Genomic DNA, 27538 nt, shown 5'->3' with positions numbered 1-27538 from the left:
AGAGAGAGGGAGAGGGAGAGAGAGAGGGTTTTCCAGCAAAACTGCTGAGAGCAATGGATAGGCAGGGCAGCTTGTGTGACAGAGTTTATACTAAATGAGTGTGACCGTGTGTGACAGAGAAAGATGACCCTGTCCAGAGAAAGATAAATATGCTGATGTACAGGAAAGCTGAATTGGCCTCAGGCCGGTTTAAAAATCACAAACATACCTGATGGGTTGCCAGAGTGCAACTGTGTGAAACAAAGATGAAACAAAAAACCCATATATTTTCATCTATTGTAAAATTTCAAAATACATTACTTTAATTGATATATTGACGCCTAGTATCTTTTCTGATGCAAGCACGACCTCATATTGGTATGAGAAATGTAGTAAGATGGAGTAGCTATTAACATTATTGGTGCTGGGTCTAAAACAGTTTATGGAATGTGGTAAAGCATTAACTTAGTGGCTTATTCAGTAATTGAAATATGTGTTAGTTTAGACAGAGAAACGTGAAATTTGAAGCTGACTCTAATGTGTGTGCTGAAGATGAGCATTTGTTTGAAGTAGACATGTTAAATCAAAGATAATTAGACCACACTGCACTGTCCCATACTAATGAGCTACACGCTGAGTGAATGAATAAATCATGGCCCAGAAAACACATTTGAAGCTCCTCTACTTTGCAAGGTTCTTTTGAAAACCCTTTGTATATGTGTGTGTGTGTGTGTGTGTGTGTGTGTGTGTGTGTTAGTAGGGGCTGAGGGAGCACTATACAACACAGCCAACATCAAAGCAGGCAGAGAGAAGGGAATTTCTGTTACCTGTTTCCACTCCTTTGGCTATATGTAAGATTATGGTGTTTCCAGAGAGAGAGAGGGCGAGAGAGTGAGAGAAACACAGAAAATGGGATCAGAAATGGACGAATAAAAAAAGACGTATGAGTGAAAGAGACCTCAAATGACTGTGAGAGAAAGACGCATCAAAATGGACAAAATGAGAGAGAGAGAGCATACAAATGACATGGCGAGAGAGAAAGATCACACAGGGGAAGGGGTGAGAGAGCGAATGAGAGAGGACGAGAGAGACAGAGAGCGAGAGAGAGAGAGAGAGAGAGCGTGGAGGAGGGTCTGAGACAGAAAGAGCGGGAGCGAGCGAGGCAGAGCGACAGAGAGAAGATCGCGTAAAGGAGCGGAAACAGAGACAGCCGAGCTGGATGCGCGTTCGGTATGCATGAGTGAAGAGCACCACTGTACGGATCTGTAACAGACTTGAGACTTGAATTGAATGGGGACGACGGAGGGCTGTCTAGCTGTGTGAACTGTTCGGAGGATGGTCGGGCTGCACGGGCTTTGTTGCCGGGATCGCTGCTGCTGTCCTACGCCACTGCCACGGCCCCCCGCATCCCTGCTCTCAGAGGCCAGCCTTTAGCGGGAGATATGAGCTCTAAACACTCCTCTGACTGGATTCCTTACAGGTACAATGGCCTCTCAGCAGAGCCCTAGCATGGACTCCATGCATGATTGAGTGGTACTGTGCCCGTGTTTTTGTATCTGTGAATATGAGGTGAGGAGTATAAATCGAAGGGATATCTTAACCTTAAAAAGGCATCAGTTTTTTGTTTGTAGGTAGTTTAAGCGCATTGTTGTTTCCTGTTTGCTGTGGTTAGGGTTCGTACTAAATATCGCACATGTCTTGAAAACAAAAGAAACTTTGTATAATTGCCTGATGTTACCCAAAGCTGGGATTGTCAATGTGGTTAAAACATTCTGTTTGATCCATTCTGTCTAATATCACTGTTCAGTTCACTACAAACTTGCTACTGAGTTTGAATTGAGCATATCATTTTTATTTCCTCATTTATTTCTTTGTATCTAATTTGCATTTGTATACTTTAATAATGGATTGCCCTATTTATGTATGTTGACATCTTTTAACTTTTTTTATTTTATATAGATTCTAAATATCTAGATCATAAGCATAGTCTCATAGTTTAGGGACACACATCAGTTTCGGTTTGCTCTAAATGGGACTGATTTTGTCAACATCAATTAGCAATTATCCTTTCATTTAAAGAAAGATATATGTCTGCTCTCCATGGCAGTAGAGCTGTTGCTGCTTCTAGGAGAAAACTCATTGCCATGGCTGCACTGCTTCCTCCTCTCTCATTGGCTCCTGGTTGCCATAAGTTACAGAGCGAGTTTGCCATTTCTCTCATTGAGATACTGTGTCAGGAGCGTTTACCTCCCATTACAGCAGCTGAAATTGATGCTATCCATGGTGTCTTTAAGGGTCTGGGTGTATAATGATTGCTGAGGGAAATGACTTGAAGGAGGTCTCCATCACTCACGTCGCTCTCCCTCTTTCTCATGTCTTTTGTTTGAATCTCAAATGGCCCTGAAATCCATTAAGAGGCATATTTTTAACCTCTGGAAATCTTTATAATGCATAAATGAAGAAACTAAAAATGAACAATGAATATGAAAATGAACAGAATGAAAAGCTTGAGAAAGATTAAAAAAAAAAGAACATTGATTTTTCATTAAAATTGTAAATGGCGGTTTTCCCCAAATATATGTCAAGTGCTATTTAGTGGTCTGAAAAGAGCAAAATCATGTAGGATCTAGGCCGCCAAGTGCTGCAGTGTGTCCACTTTTGGACTCTGTAGTGAAGTGCTTTTTTCCTGGGAGAGCAGTGGAGAGCTTCACACACAGTAGATCATCCCTCCAGAGACTGTGTACAGACAAGAGGGAGCCCAGGTGAGGAAACAGGAGAAGCCAGGGGGTGTTTCCTCTCCTCTCTGTGGGCTAAGGGGCCATTCATGGATGGTTTCCCAGTGTAATGAGCATCTATTCTTAACAGATGGGGTCTGCAGAGAAAAATGGAAGGGCAGAGATGCGATAATGGCAAGACAGGGGTTGGCTCAGCTGGATGTCCCCCACCTCTCTCATTAATGCCCTATGCCCCAGCTACTTTATTAGAGAACCACTCTGCTCCATCATAACACAATCTACTACACTCCACTAAGCAAGGAACACAGTTTGTAGGAGGTCAGGGACAATCATACAGCACTCTACAAAAAAATATACTTTCAAACAGAGTTCATCAAGAGCATGCATATTTACACATATACTTCATGTATACAGTACTTGCTGTTCTCTGCTCTGTGCATGCTTCATCAACCATAATGATATCCAAAAATGAAATGTAGAGCTACGCAATGTGTGGAAGATTTCAATGGCCAAAATGAAATGCAATGTGCAAATAACTGAATGCGAAGAGAGACATTCCCAGAAACTACTTCTGAAAGAAGAAACATCTCCTGATTTTGTTGCCTGAGCAGACAGTAGTCCTGGGATAAACGGGCGATGCTAATAATTTTGACAGAAGGTTTGAGTTTTAAAAATCATGCATCATTCAGAAGCTCACAGCCAAATATTCTGTTGTGTACCACAGAGAGAGAGAGAAAGAGAGAGAGAGTGAGCATCAAAACAGGTTTAAACAAGATATATCACTGCTGACAAGGAAAAAAGGGTGTTTGGGAGGGAGGAGAAAACAACACAAAATGTACAAGTTTATGTATTTCATAAGATTGAGGAGATGGGTGTTGTTTAAACAGTGTATGAGGCAGGTGTTGTGAGTGCATGGCCAGTTATAGTACACACAGCATGTTGTCACTGTCATCAGTGGAGCTGAGTGGTGAGGAATCGAATGCACACTGCAGGCGCTGTGCTGCCAGCACACATCAATTTATCTTTTACCCCTAATATAACGAGATAGTTGACCCTCATTATAACAGCTCTGTTTATGTCATTATCTGCTCGTCTGATGGGAGCCAACACCCTTGACTACTGACTCTCTCTCTCCCTCTCCCTTTCTCTGTCTCTGTCTCTGTCTCTGTCTCTGTCTCTGTCTCTGTCTCTGTCTCTCTCTTTCTCTTATTTTTTTCTTTCGCTGTCTGTGTATAACAGAGGCAGAGACACACTCCTCAGAGCAATGAGATTGCCTGAGTTTAATTACAAACAGCAATGGGTTACGGTGCCAGCGGCTGGGTTCAGAAGCATGTCTGTCTCCTAGGCCAGAGTAGAGAGAGAGAGAGAGAGAGAGAGAGAGAGAGAGAGAGAATAAAAAAAAGAGATGCTGGACCCATAGATATCAAACATTAGTCCAGCAGTAACACATGCTAACACACACATCCAGCACTATCTATGTTCATTTGTGTGCATGCATAATTTGAATTTAAAAATCTACCCAGCCTTGTCTCTGCTCAGCTGTGCCCTGTATGAACTGTTGTTTTGACAGAGGAAGCCTTGCACTGCCTTTTAATTATGAAAACTTTCAGCTTTAATTGTCACAGCTCTACCAGACCACACAAAAATAGCAGGTCTGAGTAAACCATAACCCATTAGGTTGGAACAGAAGGGGAGCAGCATGCAGCACACACACACACACACACACACAGATAGTGAGTGAGTGAGTGAGAGAGAGAGAGAGAGAGAGGGGGGGGGGGGGGGGGGGGAGAGAGACAAACCCTGTCCTCTGCCTTACCTCTTTAGGTGTATGAGAAACAAATCTCCATAGATTCAAGAGCATCATTAACAGCACCTTATTATCCGCATAACCATTAATGCTGTGCCTTTGAAAAACTGCTGCTCTACATGCTGCTGAATGAAGTGGAAGCTCTTCAGATGGTGGATTCATATGGAAAAGACCATGTGCGTTTGTAGTTCTAAGAAAAGTCCTTGATGTTAACTACTGAGTAGAGGTGCATATATTTCCTTTTCAAGTGAATCTCTGTTGTGTGGTGAGGGATGAATTTGTTCTAACTTTCTTGCATTGGTACTACTGTAATATCAAGACTGACTAAGCACAGCTGACAGTATTGAAGAGTGAGTCATGTTCTCATTTTGACTGTGGCCACAAATATAACATGAATGTCTGTAAAGGGGTGAGGTCTGTGTGCTCTACTGTGGAGTCACTCTGTTCTCAGTAGTTTTATTAACCTCACCAAAGACAGCAAAGCTTTTCCAGTGATAAGATTTACTCTAATCTCCCCAAGTGGAACATCATTAAAGTAATGTCTTTATTTTATGGTTATCATGGTTAAAAAACAAACAAATAAATAAATAAGTCATCAGCATTTGTCCTGAATGTGCAGATTTGTGTATTTGTGCTCCAGGCTGGTATGTTATCTGCTTTAGTCTTTTTGGACTCTTGGTTTTGATTGTGGTCTCTCTCCTTTTTTTTGTCTCTCTCACAGCACCTTGGATGATGAGGGCAGTAATCTCCGCCAACAGAAGCTAGACAGACAGGTGAGTTTGACCTTGCTTCCAAGAAAGGAACAATTCTATTATGCAGAGCACGATACATCCTGATGACATTTCTTTTGTCACCAGAGACCATTCTTCCAGGTCCACCTAAAGTAGAGCTAAATACTGCCACTGATCTCAGTACACCCAACAGTCTGACAGCTCATCATGCTCAGTTTATTCATATCCCAGATGAATTTGTCTGGACAGCCATCGTTACTCTCTCTCTAATATGCTGTCAGTTGTTTTGTACTACTCAATTAGCGCTGTCACAAACTGAGCGGCATGCAAATAGTTCTCAACAGGTGTGTTACTCTCAGTTGATTTTTAAATTAGCTGGTTTTACTTGATTTGACATTTAATCATGGGTGTGCCATTTTTTGTAAAAATTTGCTGTCTGATACACAGAATCGTATGGTACATCAGTAATTTTCATCTGTTGAGGATTTATGAAAATATGATGATATTAACCTGTGATCATCTGTTACAGATTTATGACTACCACCCCATGCATTAGACAGATAAATAAACTTTTAGACTGATCCTAGAACAAACAACTAAGCAACAAATAAAAATGATTAAAACAACCATGGCAGCTCTTATGCGTTTCAGAGTTAGAGGCTAGTTTGGACTTAAGGCTTTGTTTGTTAAGGTTCATTCCTTCTGTGGAGAATTTCCAGTTTGGCCAGAGAGTAAAGGTTTGGCTATACATTATGCAAATAGGTACTGAAGATGGAAGAGACTGTCACCCTGGACAGCTGCTTTGAGGAGGTTGGAGGGATGTTTGAGCAGCTGTGCTGTTATCTGTGCTCAGACACAATGGTTATGAGCCTTTGCCACTCTTAAGAGATAAAGAGGGTGGGAGGAAGGGAGCTCATGTTCAATCATATCTTAGTTTGAACCAGTCAATATGTCCCAAGGCACTCTCCGCTGTTTTGATGAGCCCTCTACATTTATGTTTACTTTCTCTCTGCTTTACATAACAACCCTCAGGGAGATGTAGCTGAAGTTTCAAAGTATCACCTCAGACGACTGTCTTATTATCTGTGCGTGCCCTCAAGAGCCTGGCCTCAATGTTTAGGAATGGGCTACAAGACGCATTGGACACATTTACACATTCAAGCCCCCAGTTATATCTCCGCTAGAAATATTATCATAAAATCACGGAACATAGAATATATTAGTCAGTCTCAATATAATGTGAAACATCTATTGAAATTTTCAGGAGTTTCATGGAAAGTATAGGCAGTGGAGCAGAACAATTGCATTTATTTCTCACTGCGATTTGAAATGAATGACTGATTTCAAAGAGATTAAGTAGACACTTTTATATTCTTATATTAGATTCTTTTCCGAGCAACGTTATTGGCCTGAGAATCCCAGGATGCAATCATGTCATGCAAGTCTTTGCTCCTTTCCTCCTACTCCAATAACTCCAGTCTCCAGTAACTGCAGTTTTGGCTGTAGTTAGTAAGGGTGTTAATTATGGGATCCTGATCACAGTTTTCCCTTGAAAGCCTTCACCCTGGACTCTGAAAGTTGGAGTTTTATCTATCTATTTTTTTTTCATTGAGTTCAAATAGAAATGCATCCCTGTCTTATTGGTTTTGCACTTGTCACCACGCTGCACCATCAGGGAGAAGCTCAATATTTTATAGACTGCAGTGTTGGGATGTCCCTGGTCTCTGGAGCCTGAGGTAACCTCAGGATGATTCATGCAGGGGTACAAGAGGCAGCTCTGCACTCACGGAATGTTGCCGTGAAGATTGAAAGTGACTTTGAAATATTAATAGCCATCCTCACTGTGTTTCTGTGTAGGAGTAATTTTTCCTCCCTGAGATAAGCAATCTCAAACTCGAACAGTCTCAAGCATGGATGTTAACTTCAATGTGAATTCAGAATGTTTCTACAAGTGTAAAAGAGCCATGGCAGAAAGCACTGGAAAATATGCTACTCATGCTTTAATGATAACATCAACTGATTTCTGTAGGCTGTGTAGATAATTTTAGCTAAATTTCCTATGAAAAAGAATAGCCTACTATATGCTAAATTTGGATGACTCAGTGCTCCACTGACATACCTAATATCTGCCAGGAAGGGTATAGAGTCTCATTAATTTATTTATATACCTGCTGGATTTCATAGGTTTTCAAACAGCAGTCACATGACCATACATTAGCAGAAGCAACTTATATAGAACATCTACAATTGCAAAAAACTAGAGGATAAACTATTATAGACTTTATTAATAACAAATTAAGACATGGTAACTTTTAGGTACACAACTATAAGAAAACAGCTACCATATTTTTACTGTATCAATATTGGTAGCTTTTGCATGCTAGATTTTACTTTCAAGGACAGTTGCCTGTTGCATACCTAGTTCAACTACTGTATTCATGTCATTTACGCAGGACTAGTATGTCCATATGCAGTGCAAAAGATAATCTGATGTAATTTATGAATGAATTTGTGTGTTTGTGTGTGTTTGTGTATGTGTGTGTGCTTGCATACCGTGTTTTGTGATGCTGTGTTGACTATATAAACATCTTACAAGTGGCAGTTTATGGGGATATTTGGTTAACAGAAATTTAAATGTTTTTACTAAAAGATATTGTCACAGTTGGTAAAACAAAAAGTGTGAGTTTTTTTGTCGTTGTTGTTAAGGTTAGGGTTAAAAGTAGGGTCAGGTTATTCTTTGATGACAGTTAAGTAAGAGTCATTGAAAATTCCCCACTAACGTGATTACATAATGTGTGTGTGTGTGTATGTTTGTATAGAGAGCTTTGCTGGAGCAGAAACAGAAGAAGAAACGTCAAGAGCCTCTGATGGTTCAGTCTAACCTGGACGGACGTTCACGTGCCCGCAGAACCAAGCAGTCAGAGGAACAGGCTCCTCTGGTGGAGTCTTACCTGAGCAGCAACAGTAGTACCATTTACCACGGTATGAGAACCAGCATGCAGTCACCACACTCTCAGCAGGGTGCAGTGCCTCCAGCAGCACGGAGAGCAGGTGGAACAGAGCCTGTCTCCAGGACAGTCCTTACTCAGAGCACTCTCAGTGTTGACACTGCTCTATCGATTCACATTTCTCAGACAGACTGCTCCAGACAGGCCTGATCGAAAATGTAAATGTTCTATGAACTTTTCAGCAAACAGCACTCTAATCCCAGCATGCTTGGATTTATTTGCCTGTGTTATAAAAAACTGATTTTTGTCTCTGACCACTCAATGTTAAACAAATTGTTTTTACCGCACAGTGGAACCATTTGTCAGTGTCTAAATTTTGGATAACTATAAATTTTAGAATGATAGAGAATTATTGATCTAAAATATGAGAGTGCTATAATGGTAGGCAATCACTGACTGTCCTGCTGGGCTGCTGAACACTGAATAAGTGAAGTTTAATCCCTGGCTGTGGCACAATACAGAGGACATATGAAGCTTATGACTCAGCACAGATGCAGGTGATCACCTTCTTCCAAGTGTACATGTCACCAAATGTTATCCACTGTTTTGGCTGACCTTGTTCCTGTTTCCTTGTCTTAGATATGGATTGGGCAGCAGTTTATACTATTGTTGCACATTATGCTGCACTTTTATATAATTTTTTATACTTTATATTTTAGTATGTCTTATATTTTTATACTTTTATAAGGCCTAACTAGGAAAGGAACTGTGGAGAAACGTCAAACGCATTATTCACATATATGAGAAGCACCGCTTTTGAGTTGCAATCCCAGTTTCTCAAACCATAGGTGTCAAATTCTGTTCTACTCAAAGCTTCTAAAATGGGATTGAGAGCCACTCTTAGTCCAGGGTGTACTGCTCATTATGTGTCAAGATTATCTCCAGCCTTTCATTTTGACAGCATTGAGACTCCCAGTGCTCTCACTGATAGACTTTGGCACTGCAGGTGCGCTCAATGTTCATTTGGAATATTTTGAATATTATGTATTGTGTATTGCATCTGATAATTCAAGTTTTATTGCTAAAATCTCATCAAGTAGGAAAATCTTGTGGCACTTTCACTTTTTGTTGTCTTGAACACCACTTTGTCATCGCAGTGATGTTGGATTTCACGATCAGCCACTTTAACGGTTTTATACTGCTGTAAAGGTTTTATTTGCTGGCGTAGAGGGGGTTCCACTGTTTTATTCCACTAAGTTTGTATAGTCAGGCTGGTTTCAGAGCGCTTAGGGTTTATTGTGAGAGACAGTGATAGAGGAAGAAACTCTTTCGGATAGATTGTACTATTAAATGAAGGCTTACTGCAGAACATGTACAACACACAGCCTCTTTATTTCAAGGCTGTACTAACTCTACGGAATTCCATCGGTTAACAAATTAACAAGCGCTGGCACATTGCTGATCTGTTTGACATTATGAAACGTGAGAAGTGTAAATGCCGCAGTTGTTGTGTACCTGTCTCCTGTGACCTTCTGTTTGCTAACTCAGCCTTTTCCCTCTGCATTTATTTTTTAACACCTTGCTGTATCTTTTACTTCCTTTCTCTTTCTCTCTCTCTCTCTCCGTATCTCTCTTTCTGCTCTTCTCTCTTCCTCCCTCACTGTTTACGTTGGCTGGTCCTACGCTGTCGTGCGTAGTGCAAGAAGCCGAACAGGAGGAGGTGAAGGAGGTAGCGGATACTCAGGCTCCTCGCTCGGCTAAAAAAGCCAAGCCAACCACCTCCACTCCCCAGTCCGGCAGTGCAAAAAAGGAGAAAAAGGGCAAGCACAAAGGTTAGCTGGTCAGCATGGTCACTCTACAACAGAGACAGGGTGTCCAGCGTGACTGTTGTTGTGTGTGTTTGGAACACTGTGTGTCACTTTAGCACATCTCTGTTCTGTTACAGAGAACTGATTGTGCAAACCTGCAATGTTAAAGAAAAAAAAGTCAGAGGAAGTGACTGAGCATGTGACATGCACGGAGATATACAATCCATCCATTTTTAGCAGCTGTCTTTTTGTGCCAATATTCTATAAAACAGCATGCGCTGCATAACAGATGCGTTGTTTTTCTTTTTTTTTTTTTTATTCTGTTGCACTTATTTGATGGCATGTGAGATGTGTTCAGACTAAAAATAAACACACAAAGAAACTCCACTTTACTATGTCGCTTTAAAGAGGACAAAGGCAATAGAAGCTCAGAATCAAAGAAACTGAAGCAGGGCAGATTGCCTTTGGAGATGTAGCCAAAAAAAAGAGTTCTTTTCCCATGTTTCCTTACTGGCCAAACTATGTTTGTCTTTCATTTCCTGTCACTGACAGACTCATGTCAGGAGGCGGCATGTGAAGAATTCCATGGCTGTGGTCTCTAGGACTGAGGAGCTAATGAAATGCTTTCATACAAAAAACCAAACTAATGCTATACTGCCAACTCTGTCAGAAAATAAAACTGTGAAGCGACTATGGAGTGAGTTTTAGTTGGCTGCCTATGCTGGTGTGGAAGTGGTCTCTGGCCTGAATTCAGACTCCATCAGTGAGTGACAGGAACATTAATGAAAAAGAAAAACTCTCCCTCTGACTTTGACAGATTGTGGGTTTATTTATCTTCTATATTCATTTTATCGGCTTGTCTGTGACTGTGCCTGATGCCTCTCTTCATAAGAAAGAGACTGAGTTGAAATTCTAACAACATTCAGCAGCTACAGAAACTGTATTATTCTTTTGAAGACAATATTTGGGTGCTGTCATGCTAAAGTGCAGTCTAAATTTCCTTGCTGGCAAACACAGTTTGGTTTTGTTCACGTTGAGCTGGACTACATCTCTGAAGAGTTTGCTTCCTCTTCACTCTATCCTCTAAGTGGTGGTAGATGATCAGCCCCACTCAGTGCAGTGGATTTTGTCTTTTAGAGACTGATTATATGATTACAATGAAATCAGCAATAATTGCACATTGACCAAATAGCAATCATAATCAAAATTCTACAGTGATTATTGTGTAATCACTAGATAAAAAAAAGTCAGTCTCAATTCCCATTGTGTATAAACCTCTTCGACAGCAATATAGAATGTGACACACTATAAATACTCTCTTTCCATCTCACTGTAATGCTTTCACTGAGCCTGTTTGGCGAAGGCTACTGGGGAATAGGAAAGGTGTAAGTATTTGAGGGTGTAACAGCTTTATCGGTTTGCTGGCAGAGATTGGAGCAGTAATCTTATGTGAGTGCTTAAGCCACACGTAGACAGGAACATTAAGGACATCATGTTCTCCCCTGGGGTGGGGGGGTGGGGGGGGGGGCTAATTGAGTGAAGAAAAAAAGAATGGTTAGCCTCTTACAAACAAAACTGTTATATATTTAAGCCCCTTTGCTCAAAGCACCAGAAACCTTAACCTGTAAAAGCAACCAAGGATTTTTCGCTTTGTGAAACATTTTGCGGTCAAATGGGTAGTTGTGAGTTTTACAGAATTTGAATGTCTCTGAGTGACAGCATACAAAATAACAGGCCCATACTTTTGACAGCTTTGTGTTCTGTGTACATACATATAAAGTAGGCATGTAGGATGTCTCAAAACATTTGAAGGCAACTCAGTGCACAGCACAGTGTATGGTCATATATGCTCCGTGCATGTGCATGTGCATGCTACGTGCGTGCGTGTGTGTGTGCGCGCACGCGCGCGTGTGTGTGTGCGTGCGCGGGCGTGTGTGCGTGTGTGTGTGTGTGTGTGTGTTTGTTACATGAAGTGGGTAGGCTGTGACACTGCAGCAGCATGATGGGCAGGTTGGGTGCTGTGATCCGGCAGGAATTGATGGTCCGGCTGCCTACCAGGATGATGGTCAGGAACTGGGCAGCCAGATCCAGATCCTAACAGTGGGCCACTCATCTTTGGAGGAGGGTGGGAGCGAGGCGATGAGCAGCACACAGGCACAGGGCAAACAAGACCTGAGGGTCACCATGCTGAAGAAAGGTACCAAGCCCACGCTGCTGGCTTAAAGTGACAGGCAAGGCAGAAAGAGAGAGAGAATTAAGCGGCCACATCGTAATCAAGCACAGCCACCAAGGACAGTGATGGGGTGACATGTTGTCACCTTCTTAATTACTCCCTTCATGCTCTGTTTCTGCTTCATTTTTCACTTTGTAAATAATCTAACTAGAAATAACCTCATGCTAAAGTAATGTCACGGTCTAAAACCTAATGCTGTTTTGCTGCTGTACACTTTACAGCTGAAAAATGCTCTCTCTCTCTCTCACACACACACTCTTTCTCCTCCCTCTGTCCTCTCCCAGTATTTCATCTGAAGATGTGCACACCACCAATATTCTAGTTTGCATAGCAATATCCAAGCTCTTTTAGTAAAAGAACAGCATACTGTTCTCTACTGTCTTATCTTTCCTCTACCTTACATTCAGTTTCAGGGAGCATGAACGTGATTCACATTCTTGAAAACTAGGAGCACACACAAAAAAATCTTTCCTCATTTAAGCCTAAAAGACTGTTATGTGAGACTTTATGTGATAACTTTGTATTGATTTGTTTTAGACTGCATGGTAAAGCATTTAGTTGCATGTGCTCTGTTGTTTTCCCTCAATATTCAGCCACCAAGACAAAGATGGAGATTGTGACATATAGTATAACCAGTAGGCAATTTGTAGGGGGATGAGGGGCGATGCCATCCCCCTCGCTCGTAAAATGACCAAAATGCATCCCCCATGTTAACCTGCCATCCCCCTATATACTCTATGGAGTAGTGCCAGTGGTCTTTGGGCCATCTTCCCTGTTGGCCATTGAGCTATCCCCCCTGTTAAAAGATAACAAATCGCCTACTGAGTATAACACTGTTTTGACTCATGTCTTTTTAAGGAATCTCTAGTAGTATGAACTTTGATGAAGAAGAAGACGATGAAGATGAAGTCAGTTCCAGCTCCTCTCAGCTCAACAGTAACACACGACCTGGATCTGCCACCAGCAAGAAGTCCAGTAAGGTAGGCAGAGGCTGACAGTGACAGTTCTCTTTGTTGATGTAGCATTATGTTCCTCTCAGTAATGTGTGTTCTACCCCTCCTGAGATGACTCTATACCCAGCGCACATCATGCTGTCCTAGCCGCCTGCAGGACCACCCACTGACTTGTCTGACATTTTCTATGTCCCGTCTCTCTGAGCTCAAGGTCAGATGAGATTGTGCACTGTAAACTTTTATTCCCTGGTTCGCCTACAATGAGTATAATTTCATCTGACTGTATCTTTAAAGAGATCATAGGTGAGAATACTGAGATTATGTTCACAAGTCTACTTTGCAAAGCTGTTCATTCTGGTGGTCTTCTTCAGTCCTTCTTAAAGTGATTCTTTCCACTTGGTTGAGTTTGAAAAACCTATAACAAAGCTTAAAGACAAAACCACAGATAATAATAATGATTTAGTATGTGCTACTCTATCAGACCTTCTTGTTTTATTGAATGTTTTAGCTGTTGGGAATTACTAGTCATTTTTTAGCTTGCACTATTTAGAGAGATGTGTGTTTCAGAAGTGACTTCAGTATTTTTCCAGTTAAAGTCATCACTGCCTCCCACTGTCCACTGTTACTGTGTATGTGTGTGTGTGTGTGTGTGTGTGTGTGTGTAGTGTATGTTAGCCTCCTGGGTCTGCCCCACAGACGTCATCATGTTGCTTATCACACCCACATGCATGTCCTCAGGAGGCTGTTTCTTTCCTGCAGATGGGGATCCCAAAGCCCCCTGGCATAAGATCTTGTGTGATAATGAATCTTTCTGGAAGGTATTCATTTGCCACTCTTAAGAGTGTTTCTGTGTGCACTGCAGAGGACTGAAATCTCTCTCGCTCCTCCTATCTCTCTGACAGGAGGCTGCCTCAGCATCCTCACCGCTGGTCAATGACCCCCCCATTGAAGTAGACGACCTTGAGGAATTCACTCTGAGACCTGCTCCCCAGGGCGTCACTGTCAAATGCAGGATCACCAGGGACAAGAAAGGCATGGACCGGGGCATGTATCCTACATACTACCTCCACCTGGAACGGGAAGACGGCAAGAAGGTCAGTATCGGTCAATCCCTTATTATTGAATAGTTCTTGACTAGACTTGAATGCACAAAGCACGTGAATGTTTAACAGCTACTGTCTAGCAGCATCAATAGAATCTCTCACTGAGATTACTAAACACTCACATAAACCCACATAAACCATGAAGTAGCCATAAACAAAATAGCCTGGAATGTATCTAATGTCATATGGTAGCTACTGCTCAGGGAGTTACATGATATAAAATTACAGAAGACTTTTGGTTTCCTCTATATAATTCATATTGTACTGAATTTAATTATATTGTCCATGAATGTGAGGTGTATGTCTAAAATGTGAGTATAAATGTGAATGCTGAGATTTACATGATAACATCTGTCAACTAAAAATCATGTATGTGTGTAAAATGTCACGTAAAATGTCATGTAAATGTCACCTTTGACATTTTTAGTTGGAAGTATTAAGCAAGTGTGACTTTTTCAGTGTTGGTTGCTGATGTGTGTGGATAGCTCATACTAGATGGTTTTACTCTAGGTGTTTCTCTTGGCTGGGAGAAAGAGAAAGAAGAGCAAAACATCAAATTACCTCATCTCCATCGACCCGACTGATCTGTCCCGAGGTGGAGAGAGCTTCATTGGGAAACTAAGGTGAGTATGAAAGTTTGAGTCAAATCCCCAGATGGTTCTCAAGCTTGACATAAAACAGAATATTTAGTCAAATGTACAGCACCGCATAGTTCCATCTTCTTTTTTACACATACAGATGAAAGCTTTTCTTTCTGGCACTAGGAGCTGAAGAAATATTCTGCAAATGATGTTTCTATTGAAATGTGTAATATCCCTACACCTGACTGCACTCATTAGACAGTGTAATTGGATTCATTATTTGTGTGTGCACACTCATCCGTCCTCATTCAGAGGAAGAATGAGCACCTGCACGGTGGTGGCCATGTCTGTTTGACGCAGCATAATAGAGACTAGTTGAGAAAGGAGAGGAACTTAGTATAGTATCAGGTCCACTGAGGAATTCTGTTCGTGTGTGTGTGTGTGTGTGTGTGCGTGTGTGTGTGAGGGGCTCGCTTACATACCAGTGCAGCTTACTTTTTGTCATTCTGGTTCTTGGTCATACAATATCTTTAGTAATGGTTCTATACCATAAGTGGCGACTCCACTAATAACAGTATATTGTGTGAATGGATTACTCAGGCTTAAACATCTCTTCTGTCAAATGGTCATTAAGTGATTCAGTGTGTTATAGAATAAAAGCCAACACAGGTACAGTGCAGCTACGTGTAAGTGCCATTTGAGACCAGACTACAGTTTTGTTAGTAAAAGCTAGTGAAAAGACTTTAAACATTTATGCACTGAGTGAATCTAATTCTGGACGCTTCTGTATCTTTTTTTCTGGTCAAACGATAGCAAATTACAAGTATTCTGTGCTCTAAATTGAGAATATCTTTGGTAGCAGTCAGCAGAATGACTTGCTTTAAAGAGATGATGACCTTTAATTTGACCTTTTAAGCCCACATTTACCAATTACTGTACTTTGATTTGAGTAATTTCAATGGAAATAATTCCAGCACTTATTCTGTTTGTACTTTATTCTGCTCTTTATGCTCTCTTGAATAATGAAATATCCTTGATGGAAGTTTAATGTCTCTTGAATGAATATCTAGTTATCTCTTTGAAAAAGTATCAATTTGTCATGGCTGTTGAATAACATAACAATGACAAAGTATATCATTATGTTAATCATCTCCGTGAATTGCTCACAGACAAAAATATATCTTCATTGAGGAAATAATTACCGAGATCATTTTCTTTTGTATAAGATGTGATTGAATAAAGACAGTGTACCAAATATCATTAATAATGTTACACCATGCAGTTTTGAGCTAATGTGCAGGTGTGTCTGCTTCACAGGTCAAACCTCATGGGAACCAAGTTTACTGTGTATGACAGTGGGGTGAACCCAGTTAAGACGACCTCTAGCTTAGAGACCAGTAACCTGCGTCAGGAGCTGGCAGCTATCTGCTACGTGAGTTAAACATTGTATACCAGAGAGAGCACTGAAGGTAATGTCAGGGTTCACCACAAAGCTACAGACAGCTCCCTCCTAGTCTGTAAGACGAGCATGTGTCACACTTCCACATTAAGTAAAACAAACCAGGCAATCTCACTTTAAGGATCACGGGAACAGACAGGTGGAGTAAAGTGACACCTGGTGGCAGTCCTAAAGTAGTAACGTATAAGAAAGATGCTTTACGTTAAAAACCATGGTGTACCATAGTAACTTTATTAGAAATCTACAGAAGCATCACGTTTCAAACACATTAATGTTATATGAAGAAAAGTACGCCAGAAACAGACTCTTATAGTTTTTGAGCTCATGTGTGTTTTTCTTTCCTTTAGGAGACCAATGTTTTGGGATTCAAAGGACCACGGAAAATGAGTGTCATCATTCCTGGAATGAACATGGATCATGAGAGAGTATCCATAAGACCACGAAATGTTAGCATACTTCTATGATCATGGAGAACATGTTATGATCCTTGGCTGCTGATATACGGTTGACCAGGGTTGTTAGACAAACAGCTAGAATCATGACAAAATATAAGCTGTTTACCAGCTGGCAAAGCATACTAATGGAATAGTTTTAAGGAGAAGTTCACCATTGTTGGAATAGGGGTTGTTTTTACAATTGCATTGAATTGTCATCTTGATTTTTCATATATGTTGTTTTAGTACACCAATGTTTTCCAGTGTTTTTCTTTTTAAATTTTGAATTCCAGATAATCAGTGCATAACTGAGTGAAAATACCTTTGCATACAATTTTAAAGACAGACAATAAAATATGCTGTTTATTCCCACCCCTGTGAGACAGAATGAGAACACTATCAACAAGATGTAATATCAGTCAACCAGAAAAGAGTGGTATTTTAACAAGTTGTACATTCTTTCAATTATTTGTTTGGGAATACCCTAATGATACAATGAAACAACCGTAACATTAATTAAAATGTAAATCTGAGTGCAATTTATTTAGGACAGTGCTGAAAACAATGATTTTGGTAGAAAAAATGCCATAAGTAAACAAAGAACAAGAGCATCAGAAAGAGGTTTTTCATGAAAATTAGGAACTGACAATTGCTGATATAAAGAGAAATAATGAACCCATATGTCAAAAAGGGAGAACTCTCGCTGTAAGTGCTCTGAGAAATATTGAAGCATTTCACATGTAAGTGTGGGGTATTACTCTCTGAGCCAGTGTAGATAGATTTTTAATCTTAGTGCATGAGCAGTCATAGAAAATATGTTAGCTTAATGCTTGGGTACTATTCTGTGCTGAGTAGTAACCTGTACTCAGGGCACTAATGGAGCTTTAATCCCTGCACATCTGTCTTTGGTAATCTAGGAGCATGAATCTCTGCTTGCCCGCTGGCAGAATAAGAGCACTGAGAGTGTAATTGAGCTACACAACAAAACACCTGTGTGGAACGACGACACCCAGTCCTATGTGCTCAACTTCCACGGCAGGGTCACGCAGGCTTCAGTCAAGAATTTCCAGATCATTCACGACAATGACCGTGAGTAAGACTCTTACAGTAATAGTAAACTTCAGATATCTGTGCTGTCTAATGAATTAAAAGCCGCTGACATTCTGGTTTTGTGTTCTAGCGGACTACATAGTGATGCAGTTTGGTCGAGTGGCAGAGGATGTCTTCACCATGGACTATAACTACCCAATGTGTGCTCTACAGGCCTTTGCCATTGCTCTGTCTAGTTTTGATAGCAAGCTGGCATGTGAGTAAAACATTCATCCCCTGAACAACCAGATGTTGAGAACATCCTGTCTCCTATGAGGGGCTGCAGTGAAAACCAATGTAGTGGAGTCTCAAACTCAATATCCCCCTCTAGAGGCATGGAAGAGTCCAGACTGGTGAGATACTGTGTGAGGGTGTGTGTGTGTGTGTGTGTGTGTGTGTGTGTGTGTCTTGATATTTCTGCTCTGGATAAGGGGACCTCAATCCACAGCAGGGATAAGCACAAAGACTAATCCACTGTTGTATCTGATGCTTATTTTTAACAGACAATGTTTTGCAGGAATTAGAATGAATTGTAATGAAATTTCTGAATATTCTGAAAGGCCCTACAGTGAAAAATAACAGTGCTAACTGCTTATACAGTATTTTATGTTCTCGTTTTTTTTAGACTTCACTAACATTGGCCAGCTAAACTTGTGTGCTTTCATAAATGCCATCATTTCACAATCCTTTGTATGTTCTGTAACTTTTCATTTATGACACTCCACTAAGGGCCTTCATTGAAGAACACTGACATTTCTTCTTTTATAAAAATAATTGCAAACACCCCTTTCAAATGCTGCCACTTCACACAAGGGAAAAATTCAGTCTTTTCTGAGCTACATTGTACACTTTTACATTGTTTAAAACCAGTTTGAATGTGAGGCATGTTAAGCTTTTGAATCTTCTGAAAGCTATGTCAACACTCCTTCATTTGACATATCTGTCCTGCCACTTTGTTAACTGAAACAAAAAAATCAAGTTGAGGAAGTAATCGCACTGCAACATTCTGATACAGAAGTACAGATTGAGGAATTCTCAGCGAGGTTGAAACAATAATGTCTTTATTAATGGTAAATAATTTCATTTCATTAGATTACAGACTCAAGCTATTAAGACATAAATCACTTATACTCAGTAAAGTAAAAAAGTTGGAAATATTACTGAATGTAACTATAAGGAGGGCTTCTGATTCGGTCTAGTGTGAGATATAACAGTTTTATGTATTTATGAAATTCCTTGTATTGCTGCTTATTTTACCACGAAGCATTGTTGAACGTAATATTGACAAAGATGTCTCAGAAACTCAGTTGAGAATAGAGAGAAATCACTTCTAATGTGAAATAAGCCAGATGGATCAGTATATACCACCTCAGAGATAATGGTTTATAACATGGATGGAGCACTTTATCTAGAGTTTACAAAGTGTGGTACAAAGATGTAAATGTTGTGCCTTTGGAAAAAGAACCCCATAGTTATGCTTGAATTTGGTGACCCAGTTCATCTCTCTCACCAGCTGATGGAGATTTGCTGAGTAACTGTATAAGCTTGAGTTGATTTTTGCTTTCATTAAATGTCTAATGTAGCTTCCCAAACGTGCATGGTCCACTGCTCTTTATTCAGAGGCCAGGATATCCAAGAGCTAATCTCTACAATGTGCCACTTTTATGACATTCCTCTGGATTGTCCTTCACTCACCTCTCAGATTAAAATAACAATTGTATTTGTCCTTAATGTTTTTTTTCTTCCTTTTTTTTTTTGCCGTGTATTTATTTTTTTTTAAATAATGTAGTTTATCTTGCTATAATTTTAGAAGAGATCTGAATTGCTGAATCATCTCTTCACAGTTCCAGTGTGCCACAGTCTGATTAATTATTTTTGATCACATCAACAAACATTCCATACATGCCTCAGGAGGGGCTTTTAGATCATTTGTTATAAATGTCAATCATTTACACATTATTATTTTTTCATTTGTACCACCAAATTCAACACAGAATCTTTTCTTTTCATACAACTAAAACAACAACAACAAAAATTGCTGAACACTTCATATGAATATATCTTGATAAAATGTTCTGTATTATTATCCTTCAGTCATTGGGCACTAATGTGGTATTAGTGCTAACACATATTGCCTCTGATCATGGCTGGCTGTTATGCACTGAACAACATTTGATGTGGTCAGAGTGAAGACTGACAGACTGTCATTTCCAACCATGCCAGGGAGATCACTTCTGAAGAGTGACTGCTAGCTGTGGTAGCGTGGCAGTTTTTGTTTATGTCAGCAGCATGGGATATATCCAGACAAATATGACTAATATGTTGTCAACAAAACTACCTGTATATTTATGGTAATATAAATAACTTAAACATCAACACCAAAACATTATTTAACCAGTCTTCATACTTCATTAATGCCCCATGAATGATAATGGATGCAAGTATTTCTTATGATGGCTCGAATCAACAGGTCTAAAATAGCTGTGTCTGCAGTCCAGAGCTCTACATGAGTTGTAAACTTAAAATGAACTGTTAAATTTGTAAATATCGGTGAAAATGTTCTGCCACAGGTGTTAATAGCAAGCTGCCTCTTGTAGTGGAACGGTGAAATGAAAGTTTGTCACTGTTACTTCAGTTTCAGTGCTGATTAGTCAAATATTGCCCAAGACGAAGTTAATACTTTAGGTGTTCCAACTCTACTATTCATTCATTTGAAACCATGGTAAACAAATGGGTGTATTTTTGGCATAAAATGGATATTATGTGTTTGTTAAACTAGCCTTGCTATTTCCAAAAGCTAGCCATAAGACAATCAGCTAGGATGTATATAAATATATATATATATATATATAAAATTTAATTAGTACTGTAAGCAGTTTCAGTGTTTCTGAACACTGTATTGCATAAAAGAGTTTGTTACTTTTTTTTGTAAACATATTGTACAACACCTTTGCAGATAACTAAAGTGCAATGCATTTTTGTTACAATCACAGTACCCTATTCTTTGTCTATATAGTTAATTGGCATTTTTGTGAATGTAATTAAAACACCAAAAGATGTCAAAGAGTAAGATAAGTTTTACAGTCTTTACAATTCTGTGTTTGGTGTGGTCCAAAGTTGATCATGTCTGGCATTGTTACTTGGCTCCTACCAAATCACAGAAACTGGTATGCGATCAGGGCAGATTTCTTTCTTTTCAAATTCCAAGATTTCAAATGTCTTATTTGTGTTCTTAACTGTGCCAGTATAGGAGGACAGTACAAAAGAACAGCATTTCAGCAGCCGGCTAATGTTATTACTGTGTATGATGCAAAGCACACAGATTATAAAGCATTTAAATGCCTGCCAGAAGCAAAGGGTACCACTGACACTATATTAATGCCCAATGGATAATGACACAAACATTTCTTATCATGATATCATTATGCCTTGTTGCAACTCTAACATATGAATGGCTTATAATCGCTTTGTTATAAGCTGTTATGACAACTGCAGTTCTGTTTGTCTTTTATACATGTGTTACAATGCAGCACATATACACAGTGGTTCTGCTATAATGTTATAACACAGTGTGACCACTTATGAATTCAGATGACACAGACATGATGATGTGTTATGAAGGCTTCATGATATATAGATATATATATATATATATGAATCCAGATCTCATTTTCATTTTTCAGAATGTACCATATGACATAATATAGAGTAGTTCAGTTCAGTCTGTAAATGCCCTTTTATGATATCAGTGAGAAGACAGTGGTGCACTGTTAATTGAACTATGTCAATTTGTTTGTACGTGATTCAGGTTCCAGCTATAGCATATTCAAGGTTTCTTTGGGTCAGGATGCCACCCCTGTTATTCTGGGCACTGCTAAATTTTTTTTTTAGCTCATTGAAAATGGAGGCCTCTGTACTCATAATTATTGTAAGTTATTATCACTAAGTTGTTCTTATGAATGTAATTCAATTATTCATAGTCTTTCTACAGTATATTATTGATCTGCTCTGACTGCTCTGGAGCCCCTGAGATCCCTGTGTAAAAGAACACTGAAAACTAATCTGAAAATGAGAGTTTTGTTGAAGAACAGGTCCTACCATCCCATCTGTGTTATAGTGAGGTCACACTGTTATTAAATGTGCACAGTGTTTGTTTACAGTTCTCTTATTATAAAATAAATCTTTACTTCAATATATGGTTAAGCCTTTAATATAGATGAACTGGTATACATGATAATTAAAACACACAAGTCGTAACCATAACATGAAACTCTATTTTAGCAATACATTAAAACAACTGGGGAATGGTTTTCTTTTTCCATTATGTTATTATGATTTTCATATGGGTTAAAAACAAATAATTAGCAGTGCTATACATTGTAACACAGGGTATTTATAAATCTCATTTCCTTTCCTGACCTCAGGCTTGGGTATGAATCTCCTGGGCATGAGGAGGATGTGGGCTTAAATTTCAAGCCTGTGCATGACTCTAATGTAAACAGAGGTAGTACTTCTGGCTCAATTCTCCTTTCAAAACATACGTGTCCTGTTACCAGACAACTTATGGCAGTCCTATTACCAATGCACACCTCATAAAAGAAGGACCTGCTGGAGACGTACATCTGTAGCTATCCTAGATCAAGAAGCTCAAAAGTTATCTATGATTAGGATTGGGAGAGGCCATTTCAGAAGCTCTCAGGCAGTGTTTCAGAGGATTTACAGGGTGTTAGAAAGTTCAGGTTCTAACATCTTTCTTGTGACGCATCCTAAGTTCTCCTGAGCTGAGGTCTCTGGGCACGAGTGTATGGCTGAAGCTCTGTGTGTTCTCAGGCTGGTAGGTTAAGAGGAAGTCTATGAGGTCTTCTTCCTGCTCCTCAGGATCACTGTCGACCTCTGCATTAAATCCAAGGCTCTCTGCCACCATTAGTGGATCATCTTCCCCTCGTTCCTCTTCATCCTTTTCTTCCTCTTCTTCGTAGAGTTGATCTTCATAGTCATTATCATCCTCATCCTCATCCTCATCATCTTCATCATCATCTTCTTTATCTTCCTCCACCTCTTCTTCCACGTATTTACAGCCAACAGTGCCGTCCTTTGGGTAGTGGAACACATGCCTATGACCACTGAAGGTGATTTGTTTTCTTCCTTTACTCGGTGGCCGGTCTTCCCTTTCTCCAAAAAATGTATTCATTTCCCGTTCCTCCATTTCCTCCATATTTGGTGTTTCAGGCAGACAAGGTTGCTCTTCACCATCTTCATCTTCCTCTTCCTCATCATCTTCCTCATCATCTTCCTCCTCCTCATCTTCCTCCTCATCACACTTGTACTCAACATTGCTTTCTTCACAGCCTTCCTGTTCCTCATCAAGCACTTCCTTTCCTTCCCCTTTGTCCTCTACAACCCCCTCCTCCACCTCCATCCTCTCTGCCAGCTCCTCAGCTGTAGGTAGCTCTGGGTCAGGCTCCTCCAGGATGACACTGGGGTATCTCCGGTATCTGCGGCATGGCACCTCATACTCAGGGTATGTCTCCTCTGGGTAGCCTATGAATGGACAAACACATTTACAAGTAAATGCTTTGCATACTGAAAAAAGTAGCTAAAATGGCCCAATATATGCCTGCCATTTTAACAACCCTCTCTATCACTATATGGTTCACACATACAAACTTCATTGCACATATAAAATGTACTGTTATTAAAGCACATCTTTGCTGACATTAAGCCTAAACACACAATCACAGTTTCATTTTTAGAAATAAGGAATATAGATACATTGCTTGCTGCCAGTACCTTCCCAGTCTGCTGTATAAGGAACTTCCTCAGCCTCCATCTCAGGGGAGACTCCTTCCAATGACCGGCCCTCCTGCATCACCTGGCTAATGTCCTGTAACCGGCGCCGCAATCTCCCCTCCCGTCGCCGAGTGCTTCTCTTCCTCCGGCTGTCAAGACACAGGGGAATACGAGACATGTTAGGCCAAGCCTGGATCACACCTTAGTCTTTTCTCAGAAAACATGTCTGACTACAAGAGACTAGCACTCCTCTCCTTCAGTGCCTCAATATGTTTTGACAGAAAAATGAACCTCTTTTTCATTCTACAAAAATGTTTATCTATTTATTCTGTATAAAACATATATATATATATATATATATATATATACAAAAGCAAAAGCTAAAAGTAGACACTTAGTGAATAGAGACACAGACAGGGCAGCAGGAGAGCAGAGTGGACTGCTCCTTCATTTTGCTTTGTAGTCTACATAAAAAAAAGGTGTTCTGATTACCTGGACAGTGGCTTGACAGTTTTAGATCTCCTCCGCACCACCCCCTCAGTCTCCTTCAGCCTGGCCCGCAGCTCTATCAGCTCATAATCAGCTGAAGGAGAGGTATTGTGAGGGGTTGTAGAACCCATGCAGACACACTGACACACTCACATTCACATAATGTATCTGAAAAATGATCAAGCTGTTGTCTCATGATTTAGGATTAATGACTTTCACCAGTATATTTTATAAACATTCTTCTCCTTAATTGTCATTAAACTGAATGGTAATACACAGGACAATCCCAAAATGTCATTCTGACTGTGAAACCAGATTTAGCAAAGAGAGGTTACGAGATACCAGGATACTCATTTATCCTACAGATTAGTGAAATGTGACACAAATATATTTCTGAGATGATCTTCAAACTGATTTCTTTACTATCTTTCACTTTCTTCTCTCTCAGTAGTAAAATATTACCACTGAAAGAAAGAAAGAGTCCTACTGGCATATTCCACTTTATTAAGATGAAAAGGAAGAACTTAAACGAACAAATTCAGCATCATTTTTCAGTCACAATTAAACACACCATCAGTCAAAAATCTGAAACCTGAATTAAAAATACATTGAACCCCCCCCCCCCCCCCCCCCCCCCCCCCCGAAATTAAGCCCGCTGCAAAGTGGCACTGACTTACTTATCTCCATGCTTAGATTCTCTTCCCTTAGGACGGGGAGTCTGCATCCATGTTTAGCTGCTTTATCTTTAGATGTGAGCTGATCAAGAATAAAATAATAATCTGGTGAGTGTATTTAAGTGTACAGTCCCTCTCAACTCAATCTATGGCGATGTGCAGTCAGTCTTTTTTTTTTTTTTAATTCTTGTCCATCAACAGAATACTTATTGTCAATCGGTTGCCACTTTATCAACAATTCCTGAATCACCTTATAAGTGAATAGAGAAAATGACACAGTAAACACCATCTTCTAACAAGTGAAGACAGCACAACCAATATGAGCTCAATATGACTGATAATTCATGACATCATAGTATACAAATGAGGTAGCAACTATAGCAAGGAATGAAGCGACCGCCTGGTATGGTGGCACAGAAATCTCACCTTGAAGAATATGTATAGGATATAAAGGAAGATCCCAAAGCCATAAACAGGAATGACCTGCCCAAGGAGGTTGGACCTGCTGAACAATCCTGTACTCTTTGTCTTGGCAAAAGCTTCTGGGTTGTAAGGCCTTGCATAAAGTGAGTATACCTCCCAGTTGTCATGACCCTCTGGGATTTGTTGGCCATATCTCATGGGAGGAAAGTGACCAGGCCCAACTATCCATGGACGAGAACAGCATACCATGTTAAGTTCATCAGATGAGTAACACTGAACTCTCGTTTAATTACATTTCAACATGATTCATTATCGGTATACAAATATAAAAATACAAATAGCTTTCTGTATTGATAACACAACCAAAGCACATAAAGCTGCAATTCACTGGCCTGCCTCAGTTTAAAAAGTACTTTTCAAGAGGTTTCCTGTTCCATTTTAGAGAAAATAACAACACGGGAAATACAGTTGTAAAGCAAGATGTTGACTATACAATGGTCAAAAGATAGGAAAACTGGGCTTTTACAGATCATTTGTATTTTACACCATTCTATAACCAGGAACAGACCACAGATTCACAGAGAAGATGTACTCCTTTTACAATCTTAGCAAGTGGGGTTTGGCAGAGAAAGATAGGTGTAGTATATGCTTTAATGACTGACAAATACTGAGGAACAATGATAGGCAGTTGCTCTGTGTATGGCTCTTAGACATATTTAATCTTCCACTCTGCCTCTTGGTGTTTTTATCATTCTAGTTTTATGTTATCAAAACTCTCTTTTAACTACCATAATGCGCTTTCTCTTTCCCCAAATGAATATTCCTAATATGCTAGGAGAACAAAAGGCACTAATTTACTATTAACTATGAAACATTAATATTAATGGTAAATTTTTTGAAATGGTCATTTTTTTTTTCATTTGTGTGTATTTCGTCTCATATATTTCGACGAAAAACAGCATTGCCCGAGCGAAAAAACAAAACAAAACTGATTTTCTATCTATAAAGGGGCATGTATATTTTGAAATCAATTTTTATAACACCGCTTACATTTGCACAAATAAAAAACAACTTATACCTGACATATCTCACACTTTATTGGGTAGATGTTAAGGAAAAACGTGAGGCAGCTAAATAAATACAGATAAAATAAAGCATGTTATTGAAGTATATTCACTGCGCAGCCCGTTAGGGAAAAAAACTACACAATTTTGCACCCATGAACTCGTTGTTCCTTGTCATTTTTCTCTTAAATGGCCGATCCTCGGGTAAGACGCATGGATGAATAAAGATCGGAACAAGCCAGACAAATTGCCCGAGTTGCTTTAATCGTGGAGGGGTTAAGGGTAGCACAAACTCGCTTCAGGGGCATAGAACGCTTCTGATTTTAAGAATCTCGATAAAGGAACAGAACACAAACGTAACGGGAACTTAGGAGTGAAGGTTACAAGGGTGTACGCTGGTTGCCATTGGAATTGATGCAGTTCATCAATTTAGGGTGGGGAAGGGATGGAGCACCAAACACAAAACGACACATAATCAGGGTTGGTATCCACTGTTTATCTTACCCTCTGACTGCACAACTTCCTTTCTCCCTCTGGATAAAAATATTTTGGGAAGAAATAATGACACACAGAGGACCATGCAGGACAGAAGGGTAACCGTTTGACATGCCGAGATCGGCATTTTTAGTATAACATCCAAACGAGCGTAGAATAACACTGATCAGATTAACGCCAACTGCGACGTCCAGTGTTACTAGGCTTCCTACCTTTCATGAATACGGAAGTGATTTATTCTTGCATCATAAGCAGCTGAATATGATTGGACATTTATGTTGATCGTTTTCGTCTATTTACTCGTCACTCTAGTCATCTATTGTTCATCTGCTGTTTATTTCTATATGCATTATTATTATACATTATCTAGGACAATACATTATTGTTGTTGTTGTTGTTGTTATTGTTGTTGTTGTTGTTGTTGCCGCCGCTGCTGATGTTGCTCTTGCTCTTGCTCTTGTTCTTGTTCTTCTTGTATTCGCAGCAGCGAATGGAAAACATTTTTTTTAAATGTAGTTTCTTCCCAGCAGATGGCACTGCTGTAATTGTTTAAGTCAAGCACGGAAGAATAAAGCCCTATAAAATTTCCCATAAACAAATATCATGCCTGATTAAAGGTGGCTTGAAATATGTTTTTATATGGCGAAAAATGTCCCTTTTGACAAAGCTAAAAAGAAAAGGATATTCATTTAACATAATATGTTATATTTGAATGATATATGATATGGTATAACCCATTTAAT

The 27538-nt window shown here is 39.7% G+C and overlaps 2 protein-coding genes across 2 annotated transcripts; one reads left to right on the top strand and one right to left on the bottom strand.

The window, feature by feature from the left end:
- Positions 1-1421: 1421 nt before the first annotated feature.
- On the top strand, positions 1422-18085 carry tub (TUB bipartite transcription factor). The gene is made up of 12 exons (XM_030766405.1): positions 1422-1459; positions 5243-5294; positions 8072-8234; positions 9898-10032; positions 12041-12205; positions 13100-13221; positions 14097-14288; positions 14808-14920; positions 16196-16310; positions 16685-16783; positions 17689-17860; positions 17952-18085. Exons 1-12 carry the CDS (start codon positions 1422-1424, stop codon positions 18083-18085), a joined length of 1500 nt encoding a protein of 499 aa, XP_030622265.1.
- Positions 18086-22595: 4510 nt separating this feature from the next.
- Positions 22596-26922, bottom strand: ric3a (RIC3 acetylcholine receptor chaperone a). Its single transcript, XM_030765144.1, has 6 exons — positions 26805-26922; positions 25240-25457; positions 24817-24895; positions 24143-24233; positions 23651-23799; positions 22596-23401 (listed from the first exon to the last, which is right to left on the bottom strand). Exons 1-6 carry the CDS (start codon positions 26920-26922, stop codon positions 22596-22598), a joined length of 1461 nt encoding a protein of 486 aa, XP_030621004.1.
- Between the last annotated feature and the right edge of the window lie 616 nt (positions 26923-27538).

This window comes from Chanos chanos, chromosome 2 (genome assembly GCF_902362185.1).
Source record: "Chanos chanos chromosome 2, fChaCha1.1, whole genome shotgun sequence".
Classification (NCBI taxonomy): domain Eukaryota; kingdom Metazoa; phylum Chordata; class Actinopteri; order Gonorynchiformes; family Chanidae; genus Chanos; species Chanos chanos.
The sequence above is the reverse complement of the archived record's forward strand: the minus strand, read 5'-3'. Positions and strand labels throughout refer to the sequence as shown.